This window comes from Momordica charantia (assembly GCF_013281855.1).
Source record: "Momordica charantia cultivar OHB3-1 chromosome 11 unlocalized genomic scaffold, Mcharantia_2.0 BLBB01000011.1, whole genome shotgun sequence".
Classification (NCBI taxonomy): Eukaryota; Viridiplantae; Streptophyta; class Magnoliopsida; order Cucurbitales; family Cucurbitaceae; genus Momordica; species Momordica charantia.
Window position 1 is genome coordinate 9,756,809 of NW_028275159.1, and position 16,725 is coordinate 9,773,533.

Here is a 16,725-nt window from a genome sequence, read left to right on the forward strand (position 1 = left end):
AAGGGCGTGTCTCTTAAAACTTGTACACATTGCCTAGCTGGTAAACAATACAGAGTATCGTTTAAAGCTCGAGCAAATAGAAGCTCTAATGTATTAGATATGGTACATTCCGATGTTTGTGGTCCAATGAGAGAAAAATCTCTAGGTGGTGCCTTGTATTTTGTCACATTCATCGACGATCACTCTAGAAAGGTGTGGATGCGTATCATAAAATCTAAGGATCATGTCTTAGATGCATTTAAGGAGTTTCAAGCAAAGGTAGAGAGAGAGACAGGGAAACAACTGAAATGCATTAGATCTGACAATGGTGGTGAGTATAGAGGCCCATTTGATGAGTATTGTAAAAGGCATGGGATCAAACATCAAATGACAGTTCCTAAGACTCCCCAACATAACGGTGTGGCTGAAAGAATGAATCGCACCATTGTAGAAAGAGCCAAATGCATGTTGTCGAATGCAAAACTACTGAGATGTTTTTGGGGTGAAGCAGTGCAGACAGCAGTGGATTTGATAAATCTTTCTCCTACAGTTTCTTTGAAATGTGACATGCCTCATAAAATTTGGACAGGAAAATATTCTTCCTATGATTACCTGAAGATCTTTGGATGCAAGACATTTGTTCATATTCCCAAAGATCAGAGATCAAAGCTTGATAGTAAAACCAAACAATGCATATTCTTGGGCTATGGATATGATGAGTTCGGTTATCGTCTGTGGGATCCAGTTGATAAGAAACTAATCAGAAGTCGAGATGTTGTGTTTCTCGAAGATCAGACCATCGAAGATATCGAGACTGTGAAGAAACTAGAACCTGAAACAGGTGATCTGATAGAGTTGGATCCTCCTTCATCAGACTTTGAAGTTTATAATGAAGAAAATTATACACTTGCAGACAACGTCGATGATTCTGTGTTTTCTGATGAAGTACCAGTTCTAGAGCCACCAATTCAAGAAACCGTTTAAGTTAGGGATCGTCAGCCTTCCAAGATGTACTCTTCAGATGAATATGTGTTGCTCGCTGATGGGGGAGAGCCAGAGAGTTATGAAGAAGCTCTAAGTGATAGTGGCAAAGAGAAGTGGCTAGAAGCAATGCAAGATGAGATGCAATCCTTGCATGATAACCATACGTACGAATTGGTGAAGTTGCCGAAAGGAAAGAGAGCTCTAAAGAACAAATGGGTCTTCAAATTGAAGACAAATGAAAATAGCTCACAACCAAGGTACAAAGCGAGATTGGTTGTGAAATGGTTCAATCAGAAAAGATGCGTAGATTTTGATGAGATCTTCTCACCAGTGGTGAAAATGTCATCTATCAGAGTTGTACTTGGTTTAGCGGCCAGTTTGAATTTGGAGATTGAGCAGCTTGATGTGAAAACTGCTTTCCTTCATGGAGATTTGGGGGAAGAGATATATATGGAGCAGCCAGAGGGATTCCAAGTAAAAGGCAAGAACACTTGGTGTGCAAATTAAAGAAGAGCCTTTATGGATTAAAGCAAGCACCGAGACAGTGGTATAAAAAGTTTGATTCGTTCATGGGGGAGCATGGGTACAAGAAAACAACTTCTGATCATTGTGTCTTTGTTAAGAGATTCGCTAATGATAATTTTATTATTCTTTTACTATATGTGGATGATATGCTAATTGTTGGTGCTGATAGCAAAAAGATTAACGAACTCAAGAAGGAGTTGAAAAAATCCTTTGCCATGAAGGATTTGGGACCAGTGAAGCAGATTCTTGGCATGAGAATTTCCGGTGATAGGAAAACTAAAAAGTTGTGGTTATCACAAGAAATATATATTGAGAAGGTGCTTGAGAGATTCCATATGGACAAAGCAAAGCCAGTAGGTGCTCCGCTTGACAATCATTTCAAGCTTAGTTCCAAACAGAGCCTTTTAAGTGAAGAAGAGAAGAAAGATATGAGTAGCGTCTCATACTCCTCGGCCGTTGGAAGCTTGATGTATGCAATGGTTTGTACCAGACCAGATATAGCTCATGCAGTTGGCGTTGTGAGTCAATATCTTTCCAATCCAGGCAGAGAACATTGGGAATCAGTGAAATGGATCTTCAGATATCTCAGAGGTACTTCCAAAGCGTGTTTACAGTTTGGGAATGACAAAACTGTGCTAAATGGGTTTACAGATGCAGATATGGCCGGTGATGTTGATTCCAGAAAATCCACTTCGGGGTATCTGATCACTTTTGTAGGGGGAGCTGTATCATGGCAATCCAAGTTACAGAAGTGTGTTGCTCTTTCAACTACAGAAGCTGAGTTCATAGCGGCAACCGAAGCTTGCAAAGAAATGCTTTGGATGAAGAAATTTTTGCAAGAGTTGGGCATTAAACAAGAGAGATATGTGTTGTACTGCGATAGTCAAAGTGCTATTCATCTCAGCAAGAATCCAAGCTTCCACTCGAAGTCGAAGCACATTGATGTCAGGTATCATTGGATTCGAGACATGTTGAATGAAAATTTGTTAGAGATCGAAAAGATACATACAGATGATAATGGCTCGGATATGATGACAAAGACCTTACCCAGAGGAAAGCATGAAGCATGCAGACGGATAGCGGGTATGGTTGACCCTTTTGCGTAGTCGGGAGGGGGAGTTTGTTGGGTCCCGACATACATAAAGGCCTAATTTTTTTGGCCCATGTTTATGGGTAAGGTTTGACTTATTGAAAAGAAAAGAAAAGAATATATATATAATAAAATCAAAACATAGAAAAAGGTGAAAAACTTGTTGGGCAAGCTGGGTTTTATCTGGTGTGTGTTTTCGTGGGTCTCAGAAAAAAAAAAACAGAAAGAAAATTTGGGAGCTTCAGAGTGGGTGCGAAGAAGAAGAAAGGGAGAACTTGTTTTGTTGAAGGAACTGTGCAAGAGCCGAAGAAGAAGAAGAAGTTGGTTTGTTTGCTGGCTCGTTGTTGATTTAGTTGCTTCTCCCTCGTTTGAGTTTCTTCGTGCCGTCTTCACCGGTGAGACCTTTCCTTACTTGTTTTTTATTCCATCTTTGGTAGATGAAGGATTTTTGTGTATCAATTGTTGGCCAGGCTCTTGTCTGATGTATTTTGTTGTATCCTCTAGTTGCGACTAGGAATAAACTTTGTGTAACCCATTATTTTTATAGTGGATGATTTTCGGAGCTGTCGCGTGGTTTTTCCCCTTACACTGAGGGGTTTTTCCATGTAAATCTTGGTGTCTCTGCCTTTCTATTGTGTGCTTGTGTTTTTATTTCTTGCAGAAAGTTATCGACTACATATTAAAAATCCCAACACAAATATCCACGAGAAATGGTTGCTGACGACTTATTCCAACATCGATTTGGCTCCATAATTCCAACAGGTAGGATACCCACTCTAGGGGTAGGGAATGCATTTTCCACCTTGTCCCGACCCATCCCAAATTTTATTTTTTAAATAATAAATATTTATTTTATTAACTATTTTACTCAATTAAGAATTAAATACTAAATATTTTTAAAACTAATTATTTATAATAGTAAATAATAGTTTTTATATATTTATTACTCTTTTATTTATTAAAATTTGAAAATAATTAAATCTAATTACTAAACTGATAATTTTTAGCACGACAATCCCGTCCCAAAATAAGAATTCCTCGACTTGACCTCGATTCTAAAAATCGAAATATTATGTGGGAACAGGGACTAAAAATTTCCACTCGGACCATGATGGGAGGGTATGCCCCATTCTGGCCCCATATTGTTGTCATTTCTATTTCACATATTTTTCTCTCTCTAATATATCTCTTGAACTCTCTAATTTTTTAAAAGTAAAAAACCTACCACTGTTATCAAACAAAAACAAAAAATAATTATTAAACATAATCATATGTCTGTCTCTCTTTTTTTTTAATGCTTCAACCCATGACACAGTTATAAACCACACAAATTCAGTTAATCACAATTTTTAATTGTCAAGCCCATGTTTATGGCAGTGGAAAAACATACCCAAATTAAAAACCAAACACAATATTAAGCGGTAAGCACATAGATAACTCTTATTTTATTCTCACATCAATCATATATAAAGACAATGCGAAATATTAGACATAGATATATATAACTTTTATGTTATTCTCTCATTATTCATAGCTTTTCATAGATAGCTTTCATCTTGATTAGACTCCCATTATTCATAGCTTTATATCAGTTCTTGAGGAGAGGAATAAATGATATGAGCGTCCAGGAGTGCTCCCATGGCTTATCCCACACCACAGCCTCATAATTCCAAATCATCCCAGCCATATTTACTGCCTCCAAAATGAGACGGTAATTAGTTCCAGCCACCACTTGACTCCAACCTTTCGTCACCTTCAAGAACTTTAGATGGTTCCCTGTTTGCTTGTTGTGCTCCATCACTGCGAACCTTCCGATCTCTTGCACGTATGAATTCTCCTCGACATTCTCGATTGGGGTCCAACCACCGACTATGTTATCGTCTTTTGGACCTTGGAGTAGGGCATCGTTCTGCCGGGGAGCATTCGCCACAGACGAACTCATCGTAACCTTTGATATGTAGATGTAGTTTGGTTGAAGAAACTGATTTGCTATTGAGTAGGAGTTCGATATTTATAGTTGGGGTTGAACCTGGAAATTGATATTGTAGAATCTCATACGTGTACATATCAAAGGTTACGATGAGTTCATCTGTGGCGAATGCTCCCCGGCAGAACGATGCCCTACTCCAAGGTCCAAAAGACGATAACATAGTCGGTGGTTGGACCCCAATCGAGAATGTCGAGGAGAATTCATACGTGCAAGAGATCGGAAGGTTCGCAGTGATGGAGCACAACAAGCAAACAGGGAACCATCTAAAGTTCTTGAAGGTGACGAAAGGTTGGAGTCAAGTGGTGGCTGGAACTAATTACCGTCTCATTTTGGAGGCAGTAAATATGGCTGGGATGATTTGGAATTATGAGGCTGTGGTGTGGGATAAGCCATGGGAGCACTCCTGGACGCTCATATCATTTATTCCTCTCCTCAAGAACTGATATAAAGCTATGAATAATGGGAGTCTAATCAAGATGAAAGCTATCTATGAAAAGCTATGAATAATGGGAGAGAATAACATAAAAGTTATATATATCTATGTCTAATATTTCGCATTGTCTTTATATATGATTGATGTGAGAATAAAATGAGAGTTATCTCTCTGCTTAATATTGTGTTTGGTTTTCATGTATTAGATCTAAGGAAGAAAAAAAAAAAAAAACCTAGAATGAATTTTGATTTTGAAAAGTATAAATTAAATCGAGAGGGAAAAAATAACTTTCTAAAATTTTGAGCCTTAATATTTAAAAAAAAGAAAAAAAACTTAAGCCAGAAAAATCAAAATTGAATTCATTAAGACCTGGAGGGTTGTAGTCATCCATGAAGACCTCACAACAGTCTCAATTAACAGCTGATTTTTGAAAATGCCTTGTGATGCTGGAGCATCAAATTCAGCACAAGATGAAGCATAATCACTCTTATGGATTTTGTATTTAAAATATTAAAGTTAAGAAATAGAAGAATAATCATTTAATAGTGATTTTTGGTTGCCAAAACGAGTATAGCTCAACGGTAATTGGTATATATCTCTAAACAGGAGGTTGTGAGTTATTGAGTATAGATCGACCGTACTTGATACATACCTCTAACAAAAAAGAAATCTAATACTTTTACAAGTGGTGAAATTTTTAAGTTATTTTATGATTGAAAAAATATATTTTATAATTATTTTTGTTCTAAAATGTCACGTATAATTAGAATTCTTATAAAATTTTTAATTATTCAATATAAATTGGTAATTAAATTCACTATTAAAATTAATGCATGTGATCAAATAATTTAAAACATCACCTCTGCATGTCACATGTTAAATACCAGAACTTTCAAATGTTCAAATTTAGTCCATAAGCTTTCAATCTATCTTAAAATTAGTCTCTTCTATTGATTTATGATTAATTCTTCATAAAATAACTTAGTTTTTATTAACATTCCTTAAAACATATATATATATAGATTGTGTTTCTTTTAATACAAATTAATATAATCTTTTCAAAGTGAAATAAAAGTTAACTCCAAACTAACGATAAAGACTAATTTGTTGACTTTAAAAATTCAAGAAATAAGTTTACATAAAAGTACTTTTTTAAAATTAAAATGTTAGGTGAATTAAAATTTTCAAAATTCTTTTTATATATAATATATTTTGTTTGTTTGAGAGTGGGAGTGGTGAAGGGCAGGTAACGGAAACAAAAACAATAATGAAAGGGTTTTTTTCCCTTTTTTTTAACATAAATAATGGAAGAGTTCACGGGCATATTTTGCTTTCACATCATTTTTCTTATTCCTCGAATCTCTGATCTCTCTCTCTCAAATATTTAATATAAAGATATTTCCAATAATTTTTAATTATCGTGTACCAACCAAGGTCTGATTTAAAAAAAAGAATATCAATAAAAAAATATCGATGAAAACTGTTGTTGTCAATGAATATTTCTACAAAAGGAAAATATAACAATAAAAATTCATAACAAATAAATATTTTACTCGTTTTAAATAAATTACAAATTATTAATATTATATCTATATTAGTGATATTCTATTGATATTATTTAATATTTTATCATTTTTAATAATTTTATAGAAATATTGATCTGTCCGAGTCTATAGATATCATACAAATATGGATAAAAAAATATGCACAAGGTTGAAATTTAGTACATTATAACCAACCCACAACAGTTACTCGTTGGAGGCTGAAATTATAATTTTTTTTTTTTGTTAAATTATTAATTTAGCTTCCAAATTGTTATAAATTTTTGTACTTTATGATACATTTTGATGTCTATCTCGTCTATTATTACTTTAAAATTTTATTAACTTTTAATTTTATGTCCAGTAAGTGATAGGTTAGTTATGTCATTTTAAAATTATCCAATCTCTCTCATCTCCCTCCCTCATTTTAAATATGTTTTTTTAGTACAACACGTGGGGTGGAGATCGAACTCACAATCTCTTTGTTGGAGGCATATGCCAATTACTGCTGAGCGATACTCGCTTTAGATCATTTTAGATATGTTAAATCAGTCTAAAACTCAACTAAAATACATCAAACAAAATCGCTACCTACAAAATAGCTTCTTTAAACTAAAATAAGAGTGTGTTTTGGAGTGATTTTGACATCACATCCTTTTTCATTGATCATATTTGTCAGATTAGAAAATTGATTTTTGATTTTATTAGAAAATCGATCATTTATACTTAAATTTATTTTTTTTAGTATCATTCATTCTTATCATCACTTCCAAACATACTCTTGTACTCGCTAGCCAACTAAAAAAAATTATAAAAAATATAGTAAAAAATCAGATTCGCTCAATTAACTATTCTTTCCCAAATAATATTTTGATGTGCAACTTTCAATATTGTAGAAGTAATCCTTGGATGAAGACAAAAATGTCAAGAGTATCTTTTTATGATTTAAATAACGAAAAAGTATATCAACAATATATACGTTTTAGAGACCTCAAAACCTAATTAATAAGAAGTCATCACAATTTGAAAGAACAATACTCAACTAATAGAAAATATTAAGGGGCGTACACGGGTAAGAGAATTTTTTAGACACAACTCGAAAATTTAGGCTTGTTGCGGTTTTTCTACTCGAGGGACTAAAATGAAGTATAGCAACTCAACCCAACCCAATCCTTAGTTACAGAAGGCTGGAGGGCTGCCGTGGAGAATTCGAGGGAGATAAAAGAAACTTAGTGGGGTGGTGCAAGAAGAAAGAAGGGGAAGTGATGAATAAAATTAGAAAAGTATAACTTAGGTTATATAAATATAGATCCTTAGGTTGATTCAGGTTCAACTGACCAAAATTTCTCTCGGTTGGTTCGAATTAATTTTTTGATTTTGCAATAAATCAACCTACCTAATTTATTTAATTTTTTTAATTACTTAAGAGTCAGTGGTTCTTTGGCTTTGTGTCCCTATACTTGGAGGTATGCGCATTGTTCCCATATCCGTACATATGCAAGGGATCATTGCTTGGCAACCAACCCACCTAAATTGAAATCAGAAACATAAATGGACTCCTATCGATGTGAAAAATATACCAGATTAGTCTATTCAAATTGCTAATCCTCAAAACAACAATTCATTTTTTTCATAGAATCCTCTTGTTTTGTTTGTTTGCTTTGGTACATGTCTCGCTTAAAGATTCACCCACTAGAATAGTATTTATATAATATCTATTATATCCATAATAAATATATATTAAATATTATATATTTATATAGAGAGGATATATATAGTAGGAATTTCTTATTTAGGAACTTTTATTGATTGAATAAGAGAAGAGAAGACGACTACTTTGCTTTGTACTTTACTAGATAAGGTATATCAAGAGAAAAGCCTATTTGATAATGTCGACAATGAAAATTACCAAGATATATCTTCGTTTCTCAAAATCTAGCTTGTCGACAAATAAAATACAGTAAGTCGTTCCTAGAACCATGTGATCTACTACACTAGTGCATCCGATTTGCATTGGATTTTTAACTTAACTCAATTCAAATCCTTATGATTTGGGGTTGGGGTTTTTCAGATTCTTCGAGCTGTGGAGTTATTTTCAACACCCTAAAAAATACTAAAATTAGTTTCGGATACCCAACTATATTTAACTTCAAAGTTTAATGTAAAGTATATCTATTGCGTAACTCACGTCCGAATCAAATGATTAAGTTGGACTGATCCAACCAACTACACTTTTTTTCTTCTTTTTGGTAAAGGGATGATTTTTGGACCAGATATAATATATATTAGAATACTTGTATGTATGAAGACAAAAATATTCAGAGATCTTTTTATGATTTAAATAACGCAAAAAAAAAATAGTTGTCATTTGGTAATCAATTTGTTACAAATTTGTTGGCATCTCAAAGATGATGAAAGACGAAACGCATATAAAATGGCAACAATTTCTCCAGAGGAAAGAAAGACAAGTTTTGCATGTTTACGTTTTTGAAAACAAACACACGCAACTAATGCTATAATTTCCGTGTGAGGATTTTGGTGTTCAAATCAGCCTATAAAAGGGCTCTCTGTTCTTGTTCCCGTCCCGTTCGGAGAGCTTGATCGGTTTTGAGATGGCTCAGTCCGGGCGGAGATCAGGTGGTGCGGGTGCAGTGGCCGTGGTCGCGGTGTGGCTGATGATCTGGTTGGAACTTGGGGATGCTGCTGCAACTTTTATGGTTGGTGACTCTAATGGATGGAACTTCAACGTGAAGGGATGGCCAAATGGGAAGGTCTTTAGAGCTGGTGATGTACTCAGTGAGTTCTTACATCTCTCGTCACTGATGTTTCAATATTTTTATCGTCTTGTTTTTTGGTTATTATTTGTTGAGGGTCAATTACAAGTTTAGTTCATAGACTTTAAAGAGGGTGTGAACCATAAAAAGTCTTATATATGTCCAAAATTTTTTAATGTCATGTCTGATATATTGAAAATTTTAAAACATGTCTAATAGGTTTAGGAGCCTTTAATTTTTTTAATCCAATATAGATCTTTAAACTTTAATAATTTTGTGTTTATTAATAGATCTCTGATTTAAAGACAAATTTTAAAGTTTTGAGACTTAATTGTACACAAAATTAAAAGTTTAAAGATTTATTTGACACTTTAAAATTTAGAGGTTTAATTGGATACGAAAGAAAAAGTTCAAAGATTTATTTGATACTTTAAAGTTTATAATATATTAAAAACAACACCAAAGTTTAGAGATCTATTTAAATATTTTGTAAAGTTTAAGAATTGGTCACAATTCTAGATGTTCTAAAACTAAACTTTTAATTTAATCTAAATTATTTGACAGATGTTTGGCATGTGTCTTTTGTTTTGTTTTGTTATTATTTTATTTTATTTTATTTTTATTGATGCGGTGCCATGTGACAAATGACTATAATAAGTGATCCAATAGTAAATTTAATTTTTTTTATATAATTAAATGAAAAATTTATAAAATTTTAAGGATTAAAATAGTAAAATGCAAAGTTGAGACACTATATTAAAATGAGTGTGGGCCCTATATAAATATTTAGCTTATAATTTGAGCTTTTTTTTTTTCAATTACTGTATTTTTTGTTTATTTATCCTAGACGTTGAAATAAGTTTGAAACACATGTATGAAGGTGAGGGCAAATAATTTATCTTGAACCTAGCTTTCTACTTGTCAATTTTCACCTTTAAAATTTTAACTCTAACGGCTCAAAATGTACTCTTAAATAAGTGGTGAAATTAATATAGTTGTAATTGACATAATCTCCAATCAAGAGGTTGTGAGTTCGATCCTTCACCCTTACATGTTGTATTCAAAAAAGAAAAAAAAAACTTTCTCAAACAAATATTACAAATTATTCACGAACCCAACCGTGACTAAAAATCATTACCTTCTTAAAAGAAAGGTCTATAATTAGCGACAAATCTTAAAAAGAGTATCAATGTCATAATCATCCTAAATTGGCCTTTTAATTTTTAAATTTGTCGAAATCGATGTCGTGTGACTTACATTATGGATCTCTATAATCGAGACTCATTGTGTGGATCGAGATACATTATGATCAGCATAAGACTTGAACTCAATACCTCATGGTAGGTGATACTACCGTACCATATCTCCTAGGAGACAAGAGTATCAAATTCACGATCAACCCTAAGTTGGCCCTTTTCAAACTCATGCTAACCACCCGTTTATAGTACTAAAATCCTATGAAAATTCTTTAAAATAATTTAGGAACATTTGCCAATATGAACTTAGCTCAGTTCGAATCACCGCCCCACTTGTTGTGCTCAAAAGAAAAAAAAAATTGATTCGTTCCTTTTTCTTATTTTTCGTTTTCAATTTTTGAGAAATATAAGCGTTCTTTTAACTATTTCTTGTTTTTTTTTTTTTTTTAACAATACGTATTAAGTATTGTGTAGATATATTTTGGAAACAACGAAATTAAAACTTCTTAAAACTTCTTGTCTTTTGTTCTCATTCAAAACTTCTTAAAACTTTATTATTATGACATTTTTTATTTCAATAATAAAAAAGAGTAACAAGAAACAATTTACCAAACATAGACCTTTTCTTTATTTATTCAAAAATAGGAAACTAAGAATCAAGAATCAAGAAATAAGAACGCTAACAAACAAGTCTTAAATGTTACCGGGTTACGGGTTAGCCATTCGTTGGTTGAAATAATTTAATAAAATAATAAATAATTATTGTATGCAATTTTCTTTCAGGATTCAAGTACGACCCAAGAGTTCACAATGTGGTGGCAGTGGACGAGGAGGGCTACAACAGCTGCACAGCTCCAACAGGAACCAAAGTGTTGAGTTCAGGCAACGATGAGATCAAGCTCTCACCAGGACACAACTTCTTTATATGCACCACCCCAGGCCACTGCCAAGCTGGGATGAAGATTGCCACCACTGCCCTCTAGTTTCCCAAATTGCCCTCCTTAACGTGTCGGTGTCCATGTAAATGTTCACGTCTTCGCATTATATATGAAGGACGTCGATGTAATAGATGTTTTGGGAGAAGTATAGATATAAAAGAGAATTTATTAATGAATAAGTGTTTACACTTTTTAAAATGAATTGTTACGACCATAAATCTTATTATTAATATTTCATCCCTATATTAATTAGGAGTGTCAATTTCTCAGATCGAATTTTCTTTACTTATGTATAATTTGATATTTGAAACTTACGAAATTTAGTTCCATTTTGGCAAGTTTTGTTATAATATGATCCCAACTAAAATGAAATTTTGTTAAAATTAAAATCAGATATATTTATTTTTATTACGAATTTAAAAAAATTTAGTCATTTAAAAGGAGATTCCCAAATTAATCCTTAGAAGGAAATTAACCCGATTGAAGATTTGCTTCGCTCTCCCTCGAAAACAAAATTTGTAAAGGCAAAAAAATTATCCATTCCACGATTTTCGCATGAAAAATCTCCGTCCGAATCCCCACGAAATTTTAACAAAAAATTTCTTGAGAAATAGGGATTGATTGTACCGTTAACCATTAGATTTATATAAGTATTGATATATTTAGATAATATTTTAATAGTTCAACAGCGTATAAGGGGGGTGGGATTTAAATTTCCAATTTTTTATCGAAAATATATGTTTTAACTAGTTCAACTATGTGTTTAGATAATAATTGAGTGACGAATAAAGAAAGAGGTCGAATAAAGTGTAAATTTAATTAATTAATGATAGAAATAAATTGTTTGTTGAGATAATGGAGCTTGCCGAAGAAGAAAATATTCCAAGGAATTGGAATTACCATTAGGAAAGAAGTCAGATGACATGGAAAAAGCCAAATGGAAAAAGTTAGATAGGAAGATGTTAGGTACGATTCGTTTAACATTAATAAAAAAAAATGTGCAGAGCAACGTAGCTAAAGAGACTATCACAAAGGGGCTAATGGCTGCACTGACCAACATGTATGAAAAGCCTTTGGTAAGTAATCAGGTGTACCTCGCAACTAAATTTTTTAATTTGAAGATGCCTGAAGGTACGCTGCCCATAGAAATGAGTTTGATATGTTGGTTAACAAACTTGTTGCTATTGATTTAGAGTTTAATGATGAACTTAATGCTATCCTGTTGTTGAGATCCTTACCTGACAGTTGGTAGCCGATGAATACAGCTATATTTCAAATTCTTGTGGAAAAGAGAAATTGAAATTCAAAGATGTCAAAGATGCATCTCTTGGAGAGGAGATTCACAGAAAGGATTATGGTATTGTATCTACTCTTGATACGACATTGAATGTGAACAAAAGAATAAATAATAATAGAGACCATAAAAAATGTGGAAAATCAAGAAACAACATAAGCAAGTCTAGAAACAGCAGACTAGAATGTTGGAATTGTGGTATGACAGGATATTTGAGGAGAAACTGCAAAGCCACAAAGAAAGCTGAGGGGAAAGAAGCTAATGCAAATGTTGTCGCTGAAGAAATACATGATGCTCTAGTTCTTGTTGTTGATGGCACTAATGACACATGGGGGGTGAATTCAGGTGCGCATACTACAGGACAATGTGACATTCTTGAAAATTATGTTGCAGAAAATCATGGAAAGGTGTATTTTGCTGATGTAGAGCCTTTGAACATCATTGAGATTGGTGACGTTAATTTAAAAATGACGAACGATTCAGTTTGAAAGATTTGCAAGGTACATCACGTCCAGAATATGATGAAGAATCTGATTTCTGTGGGGCAATTGGATGATGAAGGATGTCAAATATCATTCGGTCAAAGAAACTGGAAAGTTATAAAGGATTCCATGGTGATCGCTCGAGGAAGAAAGTTAGGAACTTTGTATGTCAACAGCAATGTCAAAGAAATGGTGGCTATATATTGTAGATCATTCGAGTCAGACACAATTATGGCACAGTAAGTTGGGACATATGAGTAAAAAAGATATGAAAATTCTTCAAAGGGAAGTTAGGAGGACTTAAGGCGGTTGAACACAAGTTTTGTGAAGGGTGCATATTTGGGAAGCAAAGTCGTGTTAGTTTTTCAAAGATAGGATCAACGCTAAAGTCTACAAAAATGGAGTTGGTCCACACTAATGTGTGGAGGCCTTATGAAGTTGCTTCCATTGGAGGTTTTAGATACTATGTAACTAGCTTTCATAGACGACTCAAGTATGAAGGTACGAACTTACTTTATTAAACATAAGTCTGATGTATTTTCTGTTATAAAAATATGGAAGGCTAGGGTAGAGAATGAGATAAGCCTGAAAATAAAAAACTTGAGTTCAGACAATGGTGGTGAGTATGTTAGTATGTAATTCAAGAAATATTATGCAGATAGTGGAATTGTGATGGTGAAGACTATTCCAGAGACACCACAGTAAAACGGTGTGGCCAAGAGAATGAACATGTTGCTGAATGAGCGTGCCAAAAGCATGAGAATACATGCATAATTGCCTAAGATGTTTTAGGTAGAGGCAATCAATAATTGTGTGGTCTATTTGATCAATAAGAGTCCAACTATATAACTAAACTTCAAATTGCTTGAAGAAGTCTGGGTCGGTAAACATGTAAACCTTCTCATCTAAAGGTTTTTGACTGTGTATCTTACATTCACATTGATATTCTGCTACAGACAGAAGTAAATTAGATGTTAAATTCAAGAAATGTTTCTTTCTTGGATATGGTGTGTTGGAATAATGGAGCCAACAGATGACTCGTGTCCTATGAGGAAAAGGATTTTCAATACTACTATAAATTCCTACAATGAGTAGAATATTATTTTCTTATAAGAGTTACAATATTGTTTTCCTATAAATATTGAGATATTTGGCCTCTTATAAATAGAACCATTTTGTTAAGGTTTCATTTGTATAGAATCTAAATAAGAGAGACTTAAGTGGTTGTGGGCAGTGTGTGAAAAAGGAGTCTGTATCTCATGGGTTTAGTAAAGGACATTTTCTATTGTGTAATCTTAGGTAGCCGTTGTTAGGGTACTTAGAAGCAAGATAGTAACATCTTGAGCGAGATCTCCATTGTAATATTCTCAACTATAGTAGAACCTGTTTTTTCGTAGAAGATTGGATGTAGTCCCAAGATAGGGGCAAACCAATATAATCCCTATAGTGTTAAGTTTTTCTATCCCTATCTTTTATTCCTTTGTTATTGTTACTTATTTGCTTTTAGCCTGTGGAAGGGAAAAATCAAATAATTCATGTTTGAAGAACTTACAGGAGGATTGATTGATCTATATTTTTTTCCCATCATGGTGGAGCTGAGATAGGTTATAGATTTTGGGATGACCAAAACAAGAACATTATCATAAGTAAGAACATGATCTTCAATGAAGAAATCTTAGACAAAGACAGAACTAAAGTTGATTCAGGAAAGACAGAATCAAATTGAAGCATAGAAGATAAGACTTAGTATATAAGTCCTCCTGAGGTTGAGACCAAAAAAACAGAGATTGAAGATTAGAATGCAGTTACTTTTGAAGAAACGGTCATGGGATTTGATGAACAGGTCGTGGAATATGAGCAACCAGTTGCGAAAACTAATGAGGTTTAGAGAACACCCCAACAACAGTTAGAAAATCTAGCAGAACAATCAGCTATGAACTATATTTTACTGACTAACAGAGGTGAACTTGAATGTTATGAAGAGGCAGTTTAGTTGGAAGACTTTGTCAAGTGGGAGTTAACCATGAAAGATGAAATTGAATTCTCTAATGACTAATCAAACATGACAACTTGCTGAGTTACCAAGAGGTAAGAAAGCTTTGCAAAATAAATGGATATATAGAACCAAACAAAAACTCGATAGCAGCAAAAGGCACAAAGACAAGGCATTTAGTCAAAGGCTTTAAACAAAAGGAAGGTATTGATTTTAATGAGATTTTCTCCCATAGTTAAACCAACTACCATTAGGACTGTTCTATCGATAGTGACAGAAGAAAATTTGTTCCTGGAGTCAATGGATGTAAAAACGGCTTTTCTTTTGAGCAACCAGTTGCAGAAACTACTGAGTTTTAGAGAACACCATCAACAACAGTTTGAAAATCTAGCAGAACGATCAGACCACCATAGATGTATTCTGCTACTATGAACTATATTTTACTGATCGACAGAGGTGAACTTGAATATTATGAAGAGGCGGTTCAGCTGAAAGTGAGAGATTGTTGAGATAATGGAGCCAAATGGAGGAGAATTTTTTTTTTTCCTATAGGAAAAAAGTCTTTTTGAATTTTTCCATGTCTTATTTAGTTTGAGTCTTTTTATTATAATTGTCCTATTTAGTTTAGACTTTTTTCTTTTAAATTTTTCTTTTCTCCTTTGGTTTTTGTCATACTATTTATTATAAATAGAGATAGATAGGTTATGTGATTGTGTGCACAAATAGAGGGTCATGAGTAATTCTCCAAAGAGAGACAGTTTGAGACAAAGTGATTCGTGAGTGTTTTCAGTGGGAAGGAAAACTGAGAGGAATCATTACAAAAAGCTTGTAAACTCTTTGCAGATTCTTCCTGACATTGTAGTATAACCTACAATATTGTTAGTAGAGAACTAGAGTAGTTCCACATTGAGTGATCAACTAGTATAAATTCGGCGTTTAATTTTCTTCTCCTTAATCTTTATTTATCTTTCTTGTTACTTAGAAGTTTTTTATTGTTTTATCTAATCTTTTAAGTTGTATAAGTTCCAATTTGAAATTTGAATTCCGTTTTAATTAGAATCAAAACCTGATATGAGATTAGCTAACAAATATTGTCTGCATTTGTTTTTCAGATAATTATTAGTTGGCTGCATTTTGCACAACATTATTAACCACGTAGTAGGAATTTTTATTTTCAAACGTCGTTTCGCGAAATTAATAGTGGAATCTACATCGATTTAATTTGAATGTAAAGAAAAGCATACCTTCTTAATTAGCCAAAATTAATGCAAGTAACTCAATATTTTATCTGTTTATTCAACAATAAGGGAGAATGGATATTCAAACATCTCATATTTAGCATATATATATATATATACCCACACAATGCCTTAATCAATTTTTTGCTACAATATTACAACCAAATTAAAGATACAAATCCAAGCAGCTAGACAACCTAAAAAATGTAAAGTTTATTTTGTTCGGTGCAGACGACATGTCGAGAAGTTTGCATGAATTAAGTCTGAG

At 33.2% G+C, this 16,725-nt stretch overlaps 1 protein-coding gene and 2 pseudogenes across 1 annotated transcript; 2 read left to right on the forward strand and 1 right to left on the reverse strand.

Moving 5' to 3' along the window:
- Positions 1–3,992: 3,992 nt before the first annotated feature.
- LOC111021157 (cysteine proteinase inhibitor 1 pseudogene) lies at positions 3,993–4,570 on the reverse strand (annotated as a pseudogene).
- Positions 4,571–4,642: 72 nt separating this feature from the next.
- LOC111021156 (cysteine proteinase inhibitor 1 pseudogene) lies at positions 4,643–5,180 on the forward strand (annotated as a pseudogene).
- Positions 5,181–9,105: 3,925 nt separating this feature from the next.
- Positions 9,106–11,652, forward strand: LOC111021165 (basic blue protein). Its single transcript, XM_022298021.2, has 2 exons — positions 9,106–9,338; positions 11,296–11,652. Exons 1-2 carry the CDS (start codon positions 9,155–9,157, stop codon positions 11,493–11,495), a joined length of 384 nt encoding a protein of 127 aa, XP_022153713.1. The 5' UTR covers positions 9,106–9,154; the 3' UTR covers positions 11,496–11,652.
- The last annotated feature ends 5,073 nt before the right edge of the window (positions 11,653–16,725 follow it).